Source organism: Gasterosteus aculeatus, chromosome 9 (genome assembly GCF_964276395.1).
Source record: "Gasterosteus aculeatus chromosome 9, fGasAcu3.hap1.1, whole genome shotgun sequence".
Lineage (NCBI taxonomy): Eukaryota > Metazoa > Chordata > Actinopteri > Perciformes > Gasterosteidae > Gasterosteus > Gasterosteus aculeatus.
In genome coordinates this window covers 18,267,788-18,288,330 of record NC_135696.1, presented here as the reverse complement: position 1 = coordinate 18,288,330, position 20,543 = coordinate 18,267,788, and the positions used below count along the sequence as shown (strand labels likewise).

The following is a 20,543-nucleotide window of genomic DNA, read 5'->3' as shown; positions in this document are numbered from 1 at the left end:
GATGTTCATGTTCCCAACGTTTTGTGTCTTTAACGTGCTGTTCCACTGAGTCGTCATAATTGCTGACTGCAAGTGAAGGCGGCATTACTTTAACGGGAAGAGTGACGTCGCTTGATTTCCCCTCATGAGTTTCTGACGCCCTCTGCCGGCTAATAACACACGTTGCTTGATTAGTGGCAGGACTTGACAATAACGAGATAACAGCAGCTATGCAAGTTAATCATTAATATATCTTATCACAAGCTGCAGTAAGTACACAACACCAAAATCAACCCAACACACAATTCATTCCTGTGGGCACTTTAATTCCATTTGGCATTACAAATATAAACAGGACAATGGCAAAAAAAAAAAACATTTAACAAGATTGTGTAGAAAATGGATGACCAATTTCATACGCAATGATGAGCACAGTTTGACTAAGGCTTTCCAACAGAAGCACACTGCCCTTTTTACAACACACAGTTGAACTATATATTGTGTTTTTTTGAGGACTGATCAATACATTCTGATTAGTAGGAAAGGGGTGAGTGTGATCACAGGAAACATATTTTGGCTAATAAATGTTTCCTTCCTCTGATAATGGATTAAACCTGAATTGCAGCATGATGAATACACCATTTCACTGATCATATTTTCAGTATTTCTGCCGTTGAGATGTTTGCACAGAACCACACCCGACTTTTAAATCAACATACGTCTAGTGGCTTTCGTTTTGTACCTTAATTGATGACAAAAACAATCCCACTTGTCTTGCACAAACAAACACATTGTGTCAGCAGTATCAGCTTACTTTAATAACCACGTTTATTCAATTAAATGTATTTTGAATCACATCGATGAATCATTTTCACATAATAAATAGAAGTATTGTATTTGAAACAGTTCTTCCCTTCATATAGTGTTTGTCAGTTTAAAACCATTCTCTTATATTGTGCACATCAGCTTTTCTGGCACTTATTAGTAAAGACAACATGCACAGAGAAGCCTAATCATGCTCTACAATGCTCTGCTACCTACAGTGTGTCTATTAAATGTGAGGACCTTTAAGAGCATGTAACAGGAAGCTGCCGTCACTGGAACTAGATTACCCCTTAATTTTAAGGTGACTTGGATATGACTTTACTTTAATTTAACTCACTTAACAGTGTACGATCAGTGTTTTGAGGAACAAGAGCAATCACTTTTTTTTTACAGTTTTCCTGCCACATCACAGCAACTAAAAAGGTCTAACATATGTACAACACTAAAGCTTTATTTTTCTAAATGTGTGGAATTCAAATGGAATGTGAGCGAGGTTGTGAATGACCCCCCCTAGTTACCCATCTGTGAATATGACCGTTCCTCTCAAGACCCCACGATCCAGCGGTGAAACGGGTTAGTGCAAATCTGCCGGTGGCGCCATCCTTACGAGTGCCAGCATGCGCGTGAGTGTGAGTGTGTGTGAGTGTGAGTGTGTGTGTTTGTGTGTCTGTACAGCGTACAGTGTGCATGCCGACAGAGAGGGGCTACTGCAAGTAGCGGTAGACTTTGAAGCAGTGGTTGCCGGAATCGGCGACCACGACGTGTCCGTCGGAGGTGAGAGCCAGACCCTGAGGGCCGTACAGCGGGTCGGCTGACGTGTTGATGTAAGAGAGGAACGAACCGCTGCCATCAAACACCTGCAGGGGGGAGAAATACCCCCATGACCATAACAGCATCATATACGTCACATGCATTGGATTATATCCACCGTTCAATCTGGATTACAATTGTATTTTCTAATTTGACGCGTTTTACTATGTTGCTGGCCATTCCTTTACACATCTTAGACTGTGGACAATTTGAAAGGTATAATATCAATAGTTAAAGTGGAAAATAACAATACAAAATTACTTTATTGCAGGTTTTAATCCCACTTCTTTTGCTTCATGGACATTAGAACTATTTCAAACTTTTCAAAGTGAGGACACAAGATCTCAACGATGACATTTCGTACCGACCTGTATCCTGCTGTTGCCCCAGTCAGCCACGATGATGTTTCCGTTGACATCCACCGCCACCCCCGTGGGGGCGTTGAACTGGCCGTTGCCCTCGCCGTTTGAACCAAACTTCAGCAAGAATTCGCCTTCTGTGTTGAACACCTATATTATATATTATACAAGTAAAATTGTGATAAATCAACCAATATTGGGATTCACAATCATTTGATCCGATGCTAGGAGGGGAAAAATTACTACGTATTTGCAATAGAAGAAGAAAATCCAAAAAGTGTCATACAAGCCCCCATTTCTAATGACGAATTATCTTTAAGTAGTGTAATACACTTCCTCCGCGCTGACGTTGCACTCACCTTGACTGAGTGGTTGTGGAAATCCGTCACAATTATCTCATTGTTGTTGTTGACAGCAGCAAAGTGAGGACCTTAAAAAGAACACGGAGAAAAGTCTCAGATATTCGCCATTAATCAACTTCACACCCGCAGTTTGGTTTAGAAAACAACGGACCGTTTCCATGCAAATCTCTCTTTTCTAAGCTAATGACAAAACAAGAACGCTTCAACGCATTTTCTTGCTTTTTTTGAGATCTTATTCTGAAAAACCCTCAGTCAAAAAGGATGACGGGAACTTTATGGTTCCGCGTTCGGCATTCGTCTTCATTCCACATGCACGTGCGCGCTGGTGAGACCGCGGCGGGGGGGAGGTGCACATATTACCATTGAGTGTACCTGCAAACTGCCTGTCGCCGTTGCCTCGGTTACCGAACTTGGTGACCAGCTTGCCGTTGAGCTGGAAGATGAAGACGCAGCAGGCCTTGTTGTCCACCACGATGACGTGTCCGTTCCTGTCCACCGACACGCCCTTAGGGCCCATCAGCTTCCCCGAGCCGACCTTGTTCTGTTTGGGGGATTTACATAGTCTAATGCAGGAAACTCAGGGTGTAGTGTCAGTGTAAAGAACCTTTTCTTTTATACATGTAGTCAGTTATTAGTTATTAAAAAAAAGAAAACCTGCAGATTTTCTTTTTCCAACAGTAGATCAGATGCTACAATAACGACGACGGACAAGACGTGAAATCCCGACTTACCTTGAACTTGCCTTCGCTCGAGAAGATGCTGACCCATTTGTTGTCGTAGTCGGCAATGATGATGTCACCGTTTGGGTGGATGGCCACGCCGGTGGGCCGCTGCAGTTGACCCGGCGTCCTGCCGCGCACGCCAAAGCGACTTTTGAAATGGCCGTCATTGGAGAAAATCTGCGGCACACAGAACGTGGTAAAAGATGTTGAAATGAATACAAACAAGAAACTGTTAGATGCGGCGGTTTTGTCAAGGCTCTGAAAAGGCCCGACTGCAGCTTATTTCCAGAGAGATGGCAAAGGGAGCACAGTCAACATACGTCATGCTGCTGGATGTGTAGGCGGAGAGCAGCTTCAGCACAGGTGGGTTTTGTACCTGAACACACTGGTTGTTGCTGTCTGCTATCAGCACCTTTCCCAGAGAAGAGGCAGCCACTCCCTGCAGGTTAGTGAACTCCCCTTTGTTTCTTCCCTTCGTGCCTTAAAAAACATGAAATATATTAATGCACTACACAGACTACTATATATTTATTTATTCAATAAAGGCGTAATGTGATGAGAACTTGTGCATAAATGTTTATTAGATTAGAGCTATCTTTGTATTGGCATTTGGGTGAGACCGTATATTTGTAGTTGTTTAAATTGTTTGATATCCCTTTTGAAACTATGTATATTGTATAAGCAGTTCAATCAATTGGCCAATTTTTCAGTTGTTTGTTCATTCATTCATCAGACTGAAGATTTGACTTGATGGTCTTGAACTCAATGTCAAGCTTATATTCAAAATTTGAATTTTATTTTCACACATGTTATTGCTAGAGCATGTAAAGAGATACTACATCAAAATAAAGAGACAAAATGTCAAGGAAAATTATTAACTAGTCCAAACATATTTTGAAAAAAAGGTCATATGTTGGGTCGGAAAAAACTGGGGAAAAAAAAGTCCAAATAGGGGTGTTGGAAAATGTCACAGAAAAAAAGGTCCAAAAATATTATGTCCAAAAATATTTTGAAAAATAGGCCATATATGTTGAGTTGAAAAATGTCATGGAAAAAAAAGTGAAAAAATCCATAGGTGTTAGCTAATATATTATATTTTTCCGGCTAACATATATTATTATTATATATGGATTTCTTTTTCGAAAAATTCTTTAAAAATATTTGATTGGGTTTCATGGATTTTAAAACACTGCCTGTAAAATATTTCTCACCGATTCTGAAGATGAGGTCGTCTTCGATGGGGTTCTCTTTCCTCCTCCCCGTGCTGTACATGCTGGCCGGCCTCTTGATGGCCTTCTGCTTGATGTGTCCACTGCCCGGAGACTTCAGCCTCTTCTTGACGCCTTCTGAAGTTTGCGACACATCGATGGATTTGGTGGCCTTTATCTTAAAGGGGCTCCCTTTGATGTGTTGGTCATACAAACGCAGCGATAAGTTAAAAGTCCCCTCTTTGGGAGCTGTGAACAAGTACTCATAAGTGCCGTTCTTGTTGTCCAGTATCTCCCCTTCCCCTTTGCTCCCATCGGGGGAGGACATTTCGGCGGCGATGACCGCGTTGCCCATTTTACACAGCTCTCCGTCTTTGTCCTTGGTGGTGATGGTGATGGACGTGGGGACGCCCACCACGCAGTGCCGCAAGCCCTCGCCCGTCGCCACGGTCTCGGAGGCCACTGCGTTGGTCGTTAGGATGGTGCCCAGGTTGTGGATGGACTTCTTCAGCCCCTCCGTCTCCACCGCGAAGTCCAGCTGGTCGTTCTCTCCCGGCCGCAGGGGAAGCTCCTGGCCCGCCAGCTCGGCGAGACGCTCGCTCATCTGCTTCTTCACCAGCAGCACCTCGGCCTCGGTGCCGTGGCTCAGGGCCTGCTCCGTGAAGTCACAGCTGCTGGTGATGCCCTCCTGGCCCTGCAGCAGCGTATCCAGCTGGGCCTGGAGCACCTAGTACACACAAACACACACCGGGGGGCCGCAGAGAGCTAATTACTCATTTCTGACATTAGAAAGTGAAACCGGTCATAATAACAATGAACTAATACAATAAAGTCATATTTCTAAAAGAAGAAGATCACACTTCTCTTCTTCTCCACCACGAGAGGCCATTAAGCCATCTATCTAAGTCCACGGTGTCCCACCCTCCACTATCCCGCTCCTCTCTATACTAATTCACACTCTGTGGCTGTGAAAGGTAGCGTCCTGCGAGAGTAGACAGGAGCAGAAAGGGTTTTTCCCACGCGGAGCGGAGGTCACATGACACACCCAGAGAGCAGCACACCGGCTCCATCTGGCCACCAGTGTCACATTTCCCACTTTCCCTTGAGCTGCAGTGTTTTGACAGGAGGTGCCAATGGGCTGGAGCTCCCTGAGAGCGGACCGGCCTATACCGGAACAGCCTGACGAGTAAACTGTGATGGATTGAAAGCTTTCTATAGCGTTATAGAGAGCAAAGTCTAAACCGAACATAAAAGGCGCGACCCGGCACGTTTGGGCCGCGTGCCCTCACCTTCTGCTTGAGGCCGTAGTTGACCTCCAGCTCCATCAGCAAAACGCTCTTGCGGACATTCAGGGTCTTCTGCAGCTCGTCAAAGGTGGCGTGGATGCCGTCCTCGATGGAGCTCTTCTGATTGGTCAGCTGCTGCAGGATCTCCGACAGCGTCTGCAGGGCTGAGCTGATCTCCGGCAACCTGGCAGGACAGTGAACGTTGTGACGGCTGTTACTTGGGGAGGGGGAGGAGGGAGGAGGCAAATGTGAGGAGTCTTGCGTGATGCTGCCGCCGTACCTCTTCTTGACAGCGTCCAGGTGGTCCTGCAGCGAGGCCTTGTGCTGTTCCACGACGTCTTTAAGAGGCACGGTTGGGTGTTCTCCGTGCTCCCCACTCGTACACTCCTGACACATGGCCGTCTCACAGGGCGGGCAGTAAAATTCCATCAGCTAAGCAGCGGGAAAAATGAAAGTTGGTAAACAAAAAATTTGGCCTCCTTGCAGCCCGGCTTACGGCAACATTTGTTGGTCTGAACTATCTTAAACCCCTGGGTGGATTGCCGTGACATTTTGTACAGTTTGAGGACGTACTTTTTGGATTCCAACAGCCTTGTTGATTCCTCGACCCATTAAGAGTATTTTTAAATACGTCTGTTTATGACCAAATACCACCAGAACGGAGGATATCATCTCCTCATCAGCCTCGGCTGTGTCGTCTTTGGTGTAAATTAGCAGAGGATCATGGTAAACATCACACCTACAAAACATCTGCACGTTGCCATTTTTCATCAATGAGAGCTGATGTTGGCGTTTGGCTCAGCTGAATTTCCTGTCTGCAAAAACATGATATAAATCTTTTTAAAGCGGACATCTTCCAGCAGAGAGAAGCTCTGAACTTCATGTCAAAGTCTAACAAACAGAAACCCGCCCGATGCGTCGGAGTCTCACGTTGCCTGCGTGGTTGGGGCAGGACAGCAGTCGGACCGTAGCCACGGTGGCGACGTCGCTGAGGGCGGCGGCCTCCTGGCTGCGGCTGCCCGGCGCCCGCTGCAGCACGTCCATCAGGTTGGTGATGAAGAAGTTATTCTGCAACGCCGCCACGCCTTTCTCCGGCAGGATGGAGGTCTGGCGGCACACGGGGCAGGACAGTGTGAGGCTGTGGGGAGGGATGTAATTCTGCAGGCACCTGGATGGAGGACAACAGGTGGGAGAGGGGGGGGGGGGGTCATTTAGTATCTTTATACAACGCAGGGTTGCATTAGATTGTTCACCAGCACTTAATAAACTCAACGTGGAGCGACATTACATTGCCGGTGTCCTCACAAATCCTCCTAGCATCAGGTTGGGTGTCGTCTTTATGGACTTTACAGCAAAGGAAGCTTCAGGGCAATGAAATGCCTTCATTTGTGATTCAGGCTTTTGTCATCTCCCGCCTGGACTACTGCAACTCCCTCCTGGCAGGTCTCCCCCGCCACCCCCATTCGACCTCTGCAGCTCACCCAGAATGCAGCAGCTCGACTGGTCTTCAACCTTCCAAAATTCTCCCAGACTCCTCCGCTCTCTTCAATTCAATTCATTCTATTTTGAATAGCCCAAAATCACAAATTTACAGGGATTTACAGTCTGTGCACATACGACATCCTCTGTCCCGCAACCCCTCACATCGGCACAGGAAAAACTCCCAAAACAGGCTCTTCACTGGCTACCGGTGGCCGCCCGCATACAGTTCAAGACATCGGTGCTCACGTACCAGGCTGTGAATGGATCGGGTCCAGCTTACATCCAGGACATGGTCAAACCCGACATCCCGACCCGCACTCTCCGCTCTGCATCTGCTAAACTGCTCGTCCCTCCCTCACGGAGAGCAAAACACTCGACTAGATCTCGACTCTTCGCTGTCCTTGAAATGGTGGAACGAGCTCTCTGAAGACACCAGGACGGCAGAGAGCCTTCACATCTTCCGCCGCAAACTAAAGACACACCTCCTCAGACTCTACCTCCACTAAAAGACTAACAAACTGTAGCACTTAAATTGTACTTGTAATGGCTCTTATGTATAGCAAATTGTAAATTGTCTTATTTGATGAAATTGCACTTGTTTCTTGTTCTTCTGAGTTTGTATCTCTATGGTCGAATGCACTTATTGTAAGTCGCTTTGGATAAAAGCGTCAGCTAAATGACATGTAATGTAATTTAAATCCTGTAGAATCTATTTTGCAATTATTACAAACCATGTCAGTATATGGGCTTTTATAGGTTATAAAAGGCAGATCCTATAAATCAAAACCAAGGACGAAAAACTATGAAAGACACATCGCATTTCGATTTTAACTTCACAACAAATGTGATCAGTTCGGATCAAAAGTATTAAAATAGGAGGAATTTACGTAAAAGGGTTCCTCTTACCGATTACGGAGAAGGGAATTTACTGCAGAAATGTGCGAAACAGATATAGAATCTGCTATATCGTTCAATTTGACAGCTTAAAAGCCTCTCCAGCAGCCAGAGGACAAGAATCAGTCGTTTGTGTCAGAAACAAAAGGCCATTTATCAGAGAGGACGGCACCGACGCACCCGACAGCAGAGCGGCGTCTCGCGTGAAACAATACTCAAATCTGCCAAAACCCTGCGCGACCCATTGAGCATTATTGCTGCATCTCACACCTGCAGCATCCCTCTGTCGCAGAAAACCTGTCAGGTAGACGTCCGGGTTCGAGACCCGATCACGTTGCACATAACTCACGGGGTCGAAACGCGCAGGTCGCGTGGCGGCGACTCCACTCACCTCTCACAGAAGGTGTGCAGGCAGGGCAGCACTTTGGGGTTCTCGTAGCGGTCCAGACATATGCTGCAGATCAAGAACTGCTTGTCAATCTGTCGCACCACGGGGCTGGGAATAGTGGAGCCTTCAGTGGCCATCCTGAAACTCTGACATGGGAGTCCCTCCCGCGCTTCCCCGGCACCCTGCAGAGAGAAACGGGAGGGGGAGGGGGTGAGGAGGGTGAGACAGAATGACAGGGCCGAGATGCAAAGATGAAGGTTGGCTCTCAGCATCCTTCATTCGGTAGCGGGGGTCAAGAGAGACGGGGGTATGTATGTCTTTTCATTCTTGTATCCAGTTAAAGAGTTAATTTACTGGGGCCCTACAGCGCTGTAGGACTACACGTAAAAAAACATCCTATAAATCAATGCATGAAGTTCTGTGAAGGTACATTTGGATGAATTCATCTCGGTTGGCTCTCGACCTCGATGCCGAGGAGCAGCGCATCACAGTCGGCGTAAATCAGAGAAAAAGCACTTGATAAATATATGATAACAAAGTGAAAGCGCCGCCCTCTGTGTTCCGCCCTCATCGGCGAGAGGCGGAACCAATTAACCTACAAAAATAAAAACACTTTAACGCCACCACACAGCGTATTTACGATGCCGGGTTTCGGAGTTGGACTTTTCTGTGACATTATCCAGCAGCTCACAAGACACAGAAAGTGTGTCAGTGCTTTTATCGTCTCTCCTCGTTGAAGCCGGACACAGAATCGGGACACCTCTGCCGACGACAGGAGAACCCCGGGGGACTGAACTTCTTTCTACGGAGACTTCTCTCGTTCTGCTCCCGTCACAAAAGCCTCCAACTTAGGAGTCGGAAAATTAGAGCCACAATGAAGCTGGGGTGTTGTCGGCGTGTCAGTTGTGTCACATTGCTGGTGTGCGTTTGCTGCAGGCTGACAAACACCTCTTCGCGAAGCTGGGGAAGAAGACACCAGTTCCTGATGAAACCTCAACAATCACTGACTAGATTCACATCTGAGCAGGACGGAGTTCAACACCACATTCAGAAATGTGTCATAAAAAGGGGTTTGAATGATAACACACGTGTTCGGGTTGGATGCAAATCATTCACCGGCTCCACGGGACACTTAACGGAGCATCAAATGGGACCTTAGAAAAGTGAAACGAATAAATCCTGCAGGCAGCCAGAAGAGGCCCTGTGCTGACGGTGCACAGAGGGGTGGATGGTGGGTGGAGGCGGTGGGTGCAGCAGCCTCGCTTTGCGCTTACATAATCACATCCGATTCCTGCTGGATGGAGCTGTCAACTAACCACGCAGCGGAGGACACGCGGGACAACAAAGCACACGATGGAGGCTGGAGGAGGAAACACTCCAAGTTTTAAACATGCAGGAATTTAAGCTTGAAACAATCCACAGCTTTTCCCCAATAAAAAAAGACTCACAGTTCTACATCCGTGCGCCGATCAACAGGCGTCGTCCACTCCGGCAGGCAGACCGAAACCCGAAAAAAACCCACGATGCTCTGCTGCAGGCGAGTAGGAGACAACAGCGTGCGTTTGAGGGTCGACCGCTGCGTTTGTGTGTGTGTGTGTGCGCGCAGAGAAGTCGACGAGGGTCGTTTTAGCCCCGATTGCCTGTCGGCTTTGACATCATCTCTTCAGACGCCTCCCTCCGTTACTCTCGCTCAGTGAGCCATCATCCTCGGTCTCAGTCCATCACATCCATGCATCTCTCTCTCTCTCTCTCTCTCTCTCTCTCTCTGGAATAAATGCTGTCTCACTGCGGTGCAGCGAGCGTGTGCGACATCAGGAGAGTGTGAGCGAGTGTGAGCTGACAGACGGTTACCTAACAAATGGAAGCAGAAAAGAAATAGAGGGAAAAGAGGAGGAGGAGGAGGAGGAGGAGGAGGACAGCAGTCATGGGTCCCCGCCACAGTCAATGTAGTTGAAAGCTGAAGTGAGCTTTGTTTCTCTCTGTATGTGTGTGTGTGTGTGTGTGTGTGTGTGTGTGTGTGTGTGTGTGTGAGAGAAAGAGATGCTGACTCACTGTACTTGCAATGACGGAGCAAAACAGAGAAGGAAATAAAAAAATCGGCATTAAATATTAGGTTTACCCTGGACGGGGAGAAGCCATTTAAGATACAAAAACACAAAAGAAACCACAAAATTGTTCTTAAGGAGATAAATTAAAACATAGTATCAGAGTTTTAGCATTTCCTCCATCTCCAACGCCAATGACGTCCTTCAGAATGAAACATAATGCCATTGGATGAGGTGTTTGTCTATTCTGCTGCTTAATTTAATTAATTTAAATGTTATTATCCTTTCACATGCCGAGTAATCAACCTTCTCCGTCCGTCAGCGAATAACATCGGGGAAGCGACTCTTTCAGATTCAGCGTTTTGACCTTTTCCATTAAAAGAAAAGAACCTCGGCCGATGTTGACAGAGCGGTTTCGCGCCGGCAGCGTCGAGGCCTTTCCAGTGATCTCGTGCTAATGTCCGCCAAAACTCGGTCAGAGCGACACACAGCAACAGAAGGGCCGATCAGTAGAGGGCGTGTACGCGGGGGCCGACACTCAACAAACACATCATCGCTGATGCATTAAGACACTTCAAAGACCGCAGCCAAAACCGCCTTTCCAACAGACTTAGTCGCTGGAATAGAACAGAAACAACTCTTCTTGCAACAAAGAAAGCACCACGTTAACCAATAATAAACTTTCACTGCTGCACGGAGAGAATCTAGGGAACCACGAGCGTACAGATTGTCATCTAAGCCCGTCCAGTTCACGGCCTAAACCGGTCAGTGTCGTTCTTCCGTCGTGGCTAGAATGTGTGCTTTTGAAGTTTGTTGAGGCCGTTTCACCCGCTTTCCGGTCTTTATGCTAAGCTAGGCCAACGGCATCAAATCAACCTTAAAGCACAAGCAGGGCCGTGCTATCAATGTCCTACAGCACATTTCACAGCCCCAGAGAAAGAAAGGCTGCACTCTGAATGAATGTGTCACGTGGCGCCGTATCTGCCAACTGTCCATTCTGGGGGCACAAGATAAGGCGTATATTACTTCTCATTACTCATAAAATCCCCGTGATCGGGAGAGGACAACATGCCGCCCTGACTGGTACTAAAGGCCATAAAGAAACTACGCAATCATTCAAATGGATGTCAGCAGTTATTGTGTTTTAAATCCTCTCAGCACCTAAAGCCAGATGGTGGGTCTATCAGGCTTATCGCCATGGTAACCGCACATTCTCATCAGTGCTCAAACAGCTCAATAATTAAAAAATACTCCACAGATGTAAGTATCTAACAGCAGCTCTGCTAAATAATTAAAACGCTGACTTTAAAAAGAGTGAAGGGTATACGTAGCGTTTTCAAACGCCTTCCATGCTGGAGGGGGTTGCATAACCCTCGCTCCTAAATTATAAGAACAGTCTCATGCTAATCTAAATCATCCACTGGGAACAGGATGATGAGAGATTAGAAAAGGCTCTTTGCAAACCACATGAAAGTGTCCTGGTATTTGGATGGACGGGGGGGGGGGGGGGGGTCAAGACCTCAAAAGCAATTTAGGGAACACCGTTTTAGCTTTAGCTTAGTTTGTACTGTGCTTGGGCATTAAGAGATTTCTTTGGGATACATTTTTTATTTTAAATCAACTTTGATGATGATTTTTAAAACATGTTTAAAGTGCCATTTTTCAGAGAGGCTGTTTGTGTCACTAGATATAAATGTGTGTATATATATATATACACACATTTATATCTAGTGACACACATACATACACACTCTGTCAACAGTGCATTCTGGTGACACAAGATAAGGCTCTGACCTGTCTGGCTGTCTGAGTGCGTTAATGCATGTAAGGACAACAACTGGACTCAGCGTTTTTTTGTTTTTCAGTGAAGAAACAATGTTAAATATAAAATAATCTGCCTTCCACCAGCTCTTAAATTCACAACACTTAATTATCAGAAGTTGTTTTCCAACCGTCTCGGTTATGGCAATGAAAAAAGTTTGTATTTCTATCTACATCCTAAATAAAAGCAGCTTGCAGCAAGCATTAAAAAGGGTTACAGCACCAAACACATCCAAAGCCATTGGAGGAAAACCTATAGGTTACATGATAACATGGACTTTCTTTTCATCACATGATGCACCTTCTTGGCTTCCAGAGGCATCAGCTGGTGCCAGAGAGCCCGACAGAACAGGAAATGAGGGCAAAGCAAATCTTTTCTTGCGAGCGTACAGTGCACACCTGCACACTTACATCACGTCTGATGGGAGTAAAGAATACGTGTTCTTCGTTCCTCATGTTATTTGTCCATCAGTTGCTCACTCTTTCCACTCCTCCTCTCCATCCTTCAATCCAAAACAATCCCACTTACTTGAACTCCATGGCTACTCCCCGCTCCTCTCCTCCTCCTCCTCCTCTTCTTCTTCTTCTCCGGGGGGTGAAAAACAAAACGCTGCTCTCGGTCACCTAATCCTTCTCACCTCTGATCAGTTGTAGTTGTGTGTGTGTGTGTGTGTGTGTAATGTGCGTTGAGAGGAGAGTGCAGCCCATGTGAGAGGCCCGAGCTGTTACAGTAATCCAAACAGACTGACAGGGAGTCACTGGCGGAGCAAAAAGGGGGACGGCCCTGCGGGGACGTGGAGGGGAAGCTCGGACCAATCAGAGGGTTCAGTGAGGTCGCAGGAGGCGGGGCCAGTGAGGGCGAGCGTCCCAGAGGCACAACGAGGAGCTACAGATAAGGGGGCGGCGGAGGTGCACGCAGGGAGAGAATAAAAACTAGAAATGATTGTTACACTATGAATCTTTCTTTGGAATATGCGCCAAATGCCTTTTGCCTTTTTGTAGGAAAGTAAAGTTGAGCAATGTTTTATCTCCATTTCCAAGAAAAGCCCCCAAGTGCACATTAGTTTTCCTTGCATGAGCTGCAATGACTGAATAGTTTTTTGTTTTTTTTAAAGAGAATAGGTCCAAAATGTCAAAGCTAAAATGCAAATGTCTCTGAAGAGCTTAAAATGTGCATATTCTATTGCTTAGTTTAAGACAAACAATCCTCAGAGTCCTCATACGAATTCGATAGCAGGCCAAAGTCAAAGTTATTGGAACAAGACGTTACACAATGAATAATGAGTCATGGAACACAAGAGTCCAAAGATTGAAAATGCAGTTTTTCCACCGGCTAAACGAGCACATTACCATGTGTCCTGTTCACTCCGGGGGGGACTCGGTGCACTGAAGCGAAAGCTGGTAAACAAGAGAGAGAGAGATGACGCAGCAGAACCAGAGACTCCTTAACTACATTACCCACAAACCACCAGGGTAAAACCAAACCACACATTCTGAACATCAACCGGATGAGTCGAAAGCTGAAAGTTTGCACCTTCGTATGTCCCGAGAGAATCATCCCGGTGAGCCAACTGAGCAAACCGGAAAAACAATGTGAAATGGTTAAATGCTCCGAATCAGCTTTTCATGACGGGTTGTTTACCTCAAGAAGCCTCAACAAAGCAAAAGTAAAGATTTCACTACTATGCATTGGATACATTACAAAGCGGTATTGAAGTTTGGGCCTTTTTGCAGTATTCAGCGTAGCGTTTACTTTTCTTTTAGCGTTCTACACACGCAAACTGGCCAGAAGCACGAACACAAAACACAGACATGTTTGCCCCTTGAGAGTTTCTCCATTTCTTGAGAGCTTTAATCTTATTGACAGGCCACAAACAATGTTTGAAGTAATTATCCAAATGCATTTGTTTTCCTTCACTGTATCTGCTCCCACTTAACCGGATTACACAAAAAGGGAGACAGGCATACAAGGAGTCAACTCGTTTTAAACTGTACTCAAGAAAGCATCGTCTGTCCTTCTGGCAATTCTTTTTTTTGGGGGGGGAGCAGGTTCTTTTTGTGCAACGCTGATATATCCCCTGCTGGCTGGAGTCCAACATGCTCACTGAACCAGAGCAGTGACGGAGAACACGGGAAGTATTTGTAGCTGCACGGAGAAGAAAGTCTCCATTCACAAGTTGATTCATGGGAACAGCGCGGCGCTGCATATGTCCCAGGATAACCAGTGCGTTTAGATTTTAAATGAAATGACAGTTAATCAACTAGTCAAACAGAAAAATGAATTGACACCCATCTTGACTATTGCTCGATCCCTCTTTGCATGAGTTAAATGGTTAAATAACGTATTTCTTGCCAAGAGTAATAACAGCATGATTGTGCATTGTGTAGAGAGCTGTAGCTCGAGTTGTTTCTCAGCTGGTTGCCTGGCAACATAGCCACCACCCCAGGGCCATTATCCCCCCAACTCCTCATAAAACCACCAATTTGTGTCTTCAATTTGTCTACATACTAAAAAGCTATTTAGTTTAAAATATCCAAAAATAAACTAACACTTTCAGCAGAGGTTAAGGATTTCTGTTTGGAGCAGGTGACTACATCCCACACCTTTAAACAAAAGACAACCGAATTAACGACGGGATTAATTGATGATAGTTATAGTTATGCGTTATGTGCCCGAGGGAATCTGCAGGTAACGGGAGAAAATAGCAATAAAGACATAAAAGAAAATTAACACCAACGCTGTAATTGCAATGCTATCAGTTTCTTGGCTAACGCGACAAACGCTGAATGCTTTGTGGTGTTTTAAATGAGATGTGAGCTTTGCTACAGTTTGCGCAGCATCCGTCAATTAAATGCTAACACAAACACACACTGTGAGCTACTATTCAGTCAAGAGAGGCTAAACCGGCTGATGATCACCGCTAATCGATCAGCTTCAACCGGGCAGCGTGGAGCTGAAGCTGAACCGATGCCAAGTCGATCCTGAGAGGTCAAAGTGCAACAATGCAGTGAGCCTGCAGGGCCTCCAGTCAGTGGACGAGCTGAATGACGACATCAATAACAATCAGATTTCATTTCGTACACTTCTAACACAACACATCCTACAATAGACCGATTGCAGTGCTGTTTTTTTCTAATAGCAGCGATATCCCATCCACTACTTCATAAAATAGTTAAATCTCCAAATAAAAGCGTTACAAAGTAACTTCAATCAGAAATAAAATAGACGTAGAGACGAAGATCTGAGGATGCAGGTTCCTATGCTCGATACTGTAACATCTGACATTTTATTACCATCACCAATCCAACCTTAGTTCAGCTCGCAATGTTTAATATTTGCATACAATACGCCGGAGGAAATCTCTATTGGTATGGAGTATACACTAAGAAAAAGGTGTTACAGAAGATCAACAATGTCTACTAAAAGAACTTGAGCAGCTTTCACGTATATGACATGTAAGTCATTGTGAAAAAGTCACCCAACTATTGTACGCGACACGGAGTTTAAATGTTGCATTACCTCACTGCACCGAGTTATCTGAGGGGGGAACATTCCCACAGCTGCAGCAGCACAGCGTACCGCAGCATGTGGGAAAGTTACAGTATGCAGCCTTTAATGCATCACCTCCACTTCCAGTTACCAGAATCACGTATTGCACTAAAGCTCCTCTAATGTCACTGAAAAGCAAACAGCAGCGGTAGAGAAACGAGGGCTCGGCCATCAAGGCGAGATAGAGGCAGAGAGAGTCACATGCGAACCGGAAGGTATCAATGAATTATGGATTATTATCCAGTCTAAAATAAATCCTTGCAGTTTTTCATTTGATAAAAGCGTTCAAGCAGAAAGTTAAAAAGTCAAAGCCTTTTGGCATGAAAGCCTTTGATTTGAAATGCACAGATTATTCATATTACTTCACTGCTGTATTAAACTTTAATATCAAATCTAATTACAGTAACTCAAAAGGGAAAAATAAAGTAATTAAATGAATCATTGCTGAGGAATTGGAAGAATATTTACAATGGCTCGATTTCCACCTCACTACCACAAATAACTTTAGAGTCTCGATTAGTGACACTAATTCGGAATATGTATTCATGCTGAGCGTGTGCACGTGGAATAATGCACGTAGAGAAAACACCCAATTTGACTCAGGAGTCAGAAAGTGCATCAGTACAGAATTCCATTCAAGTTTCGGCAGATTTAAGAGGCTGACACGCACACGCACACACACGCACGTCTGCTGCAGGCATGTACTGGTAAAAACCTGCTGTTGCAACACAGAAAGTGTAGCACTTTATACGGTTTGGATGCATTTTTAATATTAATTCCTTTGGATCGTGCACGTATGGAAAAGTCTCCCCATAGAATCGAAAGGACGTTCATTCAATCTCAGGTCACGTTTTCTGCAAAAAAAAAATGAACCGCTTAAAGATGCAATTCACTCACCCAAGTGTCGTTCTATCTCACGATGACGCAAGCGCACGCGCCGGCTGACAGGCGGCGATCCGTCCGGTACTTTCCGCACTTTCCGTGTGTGTTCGTCCCCGCAGCGTCCCGCCTGCTGCTGTGCGCACACACGCACACGCGCACGCGCGCACACACACACACACACTGCAGCTGACCCGAGAGCAGCTCCCACCTCCCGCATTAAAGGGACGCGGCCCGCCGCCAGTAAAAGGGCGGGGCCGCCGCAGCCGGATGCAGCCGCAGCCAATCAGACTCTCGATATTACATCCACGCGTAAAAATAGCCTTACTAAATAATTTCTGTTTTTCCCTTCGGTGGTTAAACAGGACGTTTGTTGGCAGGTCACGTTGGGTGTACTAAAAGAAGAAGACGAAGAATAAAAAATACAGCATTGTGTTGCTCGATGGGATTTATGGTTTTGGAACTTATGTCATTGTAACAAGTGATCACTAAACAGATGGTTTGAATAGCTGAGTGGGAGTTAATTGATGAGGACATAAGATATTCATGGTTTTTTTATTTGTCAACCTGTGTGCTCGGTTGAGCAAATAGATTCACTAAATTTCACTTTACTCAGATGCGACTGAAGTGTTTGTGTTGTATCTTCATCTTCATCAAGTCGATGTGTATGTGATTGCGTGTGGATAGAAATTGAGAACATTAAGGATTTCTGTGTTATTAGTATAAAGTCTTTAACTCGTTTCTAGTCACCGCTGATGTTTGGCCTTTGGTGCCTCATTGACCTCTGACGGTCTGTTGATCCTCTTCTTTACCTCCAAGTCAGCTAACCTACTGGATTATTGTGAAGAAATTAGTATTTTTGACTGCTGCCGTGTTTATTGTATTTATATGACGGTTAAAAAATGCTTTCTAAAACGTCCTGTTATTTTTCATTCAACGAATACATGAGTAGAAAATATAATCTTTTATGAGCTAATTATATACAAAACGTTTCAAAGGAGAAAATTGGTGAAGATCTCCTGACGGGACATCCCGGCCAAGGCATAGTTACTATGGTTTCCAGTCAAGCCCCTCCCTTCCTGTGAGGAGGATGTTGCCATAACAACCCTAGATTATGCAGCAGTCCATGAAAGACTCTTTTCAGATTAAAAAAAAGTAAGAAGAAAAGAAATAAAAGAAAGAAACAAGTTTGCATTCCTTTTCCATGACAGATTCGGTGGGATAGAAAAAGGCGGTGAGGTTCATTGTTTGGATGTATGGGGGAGATGAATCTGAAGGCCGAAAACTGATGAAGAAAACTAATGTGCCCTGTGTGTGTGTGTCTGCGTGCGTTGCCCACTCAAAGGATACCTGATTAGCATTCAGTGCACAGTCACAGACTCGGTGCAAAGATTTCGTTTTTTTTACTTGAAATGACTTTAACTCAAGCAGCGCAGATCCACAACAGCAAGTTGCTCTTAAGAGCATTAAACACAAGCGATGAAGAAATGAAGGGACAAAACTCAAACGGGAAATAAACCAACAATGTTTTCCATTGTGTGAACGACATGAAGAAATCACGGCATCCAAGAAACAAGCTGTAAACAGCCAATGACTTTAACAGACCCGGACTGCTGTGCGAGTTTATATTGTGTTCATACGAGTTTCAGGACAAAATCAGAATATCCCGAGCATAATTTGACCATCACGTCACGCTGCTCCGGCTGCAGCTGCCACCGTTAGTCCAGCCGAGCATGGCGAGATCAGAGAGAGAGAGTCCGCTGAATGCTGCTGAATAATTCACCAACTTCCATTCACGCTGTTTTGATTGTCAACAACCAGATTGCAGTGAATCTTTAGTGCGGGATTGGTAATTTCAGGGGGTTTCTTCTAAAGAAAAAAAGGCTGTTGTTTAATGTGGAGTCTTATCTGAAATTATTGCTATTATTGGGACTTGACTCGAAAGCGGTGATAAAGAAGCTTTTTAACTTTTAAGAATAATTACATCGTGTCCATGAAGCTTTTTGCATTTTAAGCGTAAACAGGCTCCTCAGTGCTTTTAGTTTCTCCCTTGTCATGCAGTTAGTTGTACTTTAATGTTTCATTTAAACGGCAGAAATGATCGTTCGTGGATTGAACCAACAATAATTCAAATGCAAATTTCCACAACAAGCAAAAAAAATGTGCTGATTATTTTTATTTACAACAATATAAAGTGTTATTTGAAAAATTAATATCCTACTATTTTCTATTCAAACCCCAAAAATATGACATTCAAGCAGCAAGTGACCTCACCCGGGCACAAGAGAACGTTTGTTATCTTTTAAAAAATGACTTATAGAAATAGTTCAAATGGTTGGACCCCGGTAAAAAAAAAAAAAGCATCCAAACCGGAAATTGAACTGCGTGTCTCACCCCATGTCCGACCTCCTCCAGGTTTCCTCCTTCCTGTCTCCCGGCGCCCGCGGGGGTCAGTTCCGTGTCCCGCCTCGCGGTACGTTCCTCTAAAAGCACGACCTCAACGCCCTCCTGCCGATTGGAGGCCGCGGGCGTTTATACCGGCTGCTTGTCCTCGGCGGCGTTCCGTTGATCTCGCGCTGATAATCCCTCCGCGGCCGCCCAGCGCGTCGGCGTGTTTTCATTCATGTGTATTTGTTAAAGGTCAGAGAGGCCCGACGAGACACTCTGTCCTTTGAAGCAGACGGGGACTAAAGGTCATCGACTGGACGCCGCGCGGTAACGCTCTGAACAAACGGTCACCTGATGTGACGAACTCACATGAACTCCCGGGGCAATTTGACAGGTTGTAAACACAATAATGATTGAGAACAAGAGGATTTGGAACGCGACATGAATCGATGTGCTTTTTGATTCTAAACCTGCAGAAACCGCGGCCGCAGTCAGATAAGGACAGAAGTTGCCACTCACTCTGTGTAGGATGGACGCTGCTGAGGCCTCCCCCCGGTCCACGTCGCGTGTTTCATCACGCACTCGACCAGCCGGAGAACACGTTGCAGCTGCTCTTTTACCCTAAAAGAACAAAGCCAGAGAGCGGGCGATCGTAGCCGTCGATGACACGTAGGAAGCAGAGATCCTGGTTGAGCTGCGGGATAAGGAGGGATTGAGAGGAGCGTAATCCGCCACACACGGCCACGTTGATCTGGAGATAAACTGGCTGGGTCACATGCCGTTTGACATCCCATGCTAGACATTAAATGCTGGTCAATGCCTCTAGTATTTATCCTAAATAATACGGAATAAATCACTGAACAGAATGTCGGGTACTCTGGCGTTTAGTTCGTTATTGTAATGATTTATTTGTAAAAATGTTCATGAAAGCACCTGTTTCCTGGTTCCCTGGTCTAGTTGTAATGAACCTTTTTTTCACATAATGCGATTTACATTCTCTCCATTTATCCAACATCAGTCTGAAACGTCAAACACTATAACCAAAAACAATATTGTATTATTTGATGGGTTTGCAGCTGCTAAGAATTGGACTTCCAAACCTGCCAACAGACCCGGAGACGTGATGAGGGTCTCCAGCAGGAGATGCTCTGCTGCACTCTGCTGGTTTACTGGCAGAGGCTCAATATTTAAAGTGTTCGGTTTTGCTTCACTATAAATACTGCGCAGCCTGTAGTTGCCTTTTTTGTCTGCCAAAATAGACAATTTAAACTCAAGGATTATTATGGCCAAAATAAGTAATTATAGTATCATAGTAATGTCTATAGATAAAAAAATAGATCAATCAAATTGATCTGTAACTAACAGGCGCATGAATTAAACTCAAAATATGTAAGGCAGTGGAGATACAATGCAAATACTAAAAAAAAGTACAAATAAAATAATGAATGAATTGAATGTGTCTTTGTCAACTTCCTAAAAGAAATGTCTTTTAAATAAAATAATTGGCAATTATCTGGATCATACTTCAAAATTTACTCTAAAAGA

General features: G+C 45.0%; 1 protein-coding gene across 11 annotated transcripts; it reads right to left on the bottom strand.

Annotated features, from left to right (window-relative positions):
* Positions 1-284: 284 nt before the first annotated feature.
* On the bottom strand, positions 285-19,694 carry trim2a (tripartite motif containing 2a). Of its 11 annotated transcripts, none has more exons than XM_078109295.1 (12): positions 19,518-19,694; positions 8,319-8,497; positions 6,482-6,719; positions 5,832-5,983; positions 5,555-5,735; positions 4,269-4,992; positions 3,434-3,537; positions 3,067-3,234; positions 2,696-2,876; positions 2,333-2,403; positions 1,983-2,123; positions 285-1,661 (listed from the first exon to the last, which is right to left on the bottom strand). In XM_078109295.1, exons 2-12 carry the CDS (start codon positions 8,450-8,452, stop codon positions 1,509-1,511), a joined length of 2,247 nt encoding a protein of 748 aa, XP_077965421.1. In that variant the 5' UTR covers positions 8,453-8,497; positions 19,518-19,694; the 3' UTR covers positions 285-1,508. The 11 variants fall into 11 exon arrangements, with proteins under 11 accessions (XP_077965421.1, XP_077965425.1, XP_077965420.1 ...); XM_078109299.1 differs by having other exon boundaries at positions 2,708-2,876; XM_078109294.1 differs by lacking the exon at positions 19,518-19,694 and adding an exon at positions 19,005-19,237.
* Positions 19,695-20,543: the final 849 nt, after the last annotated feature.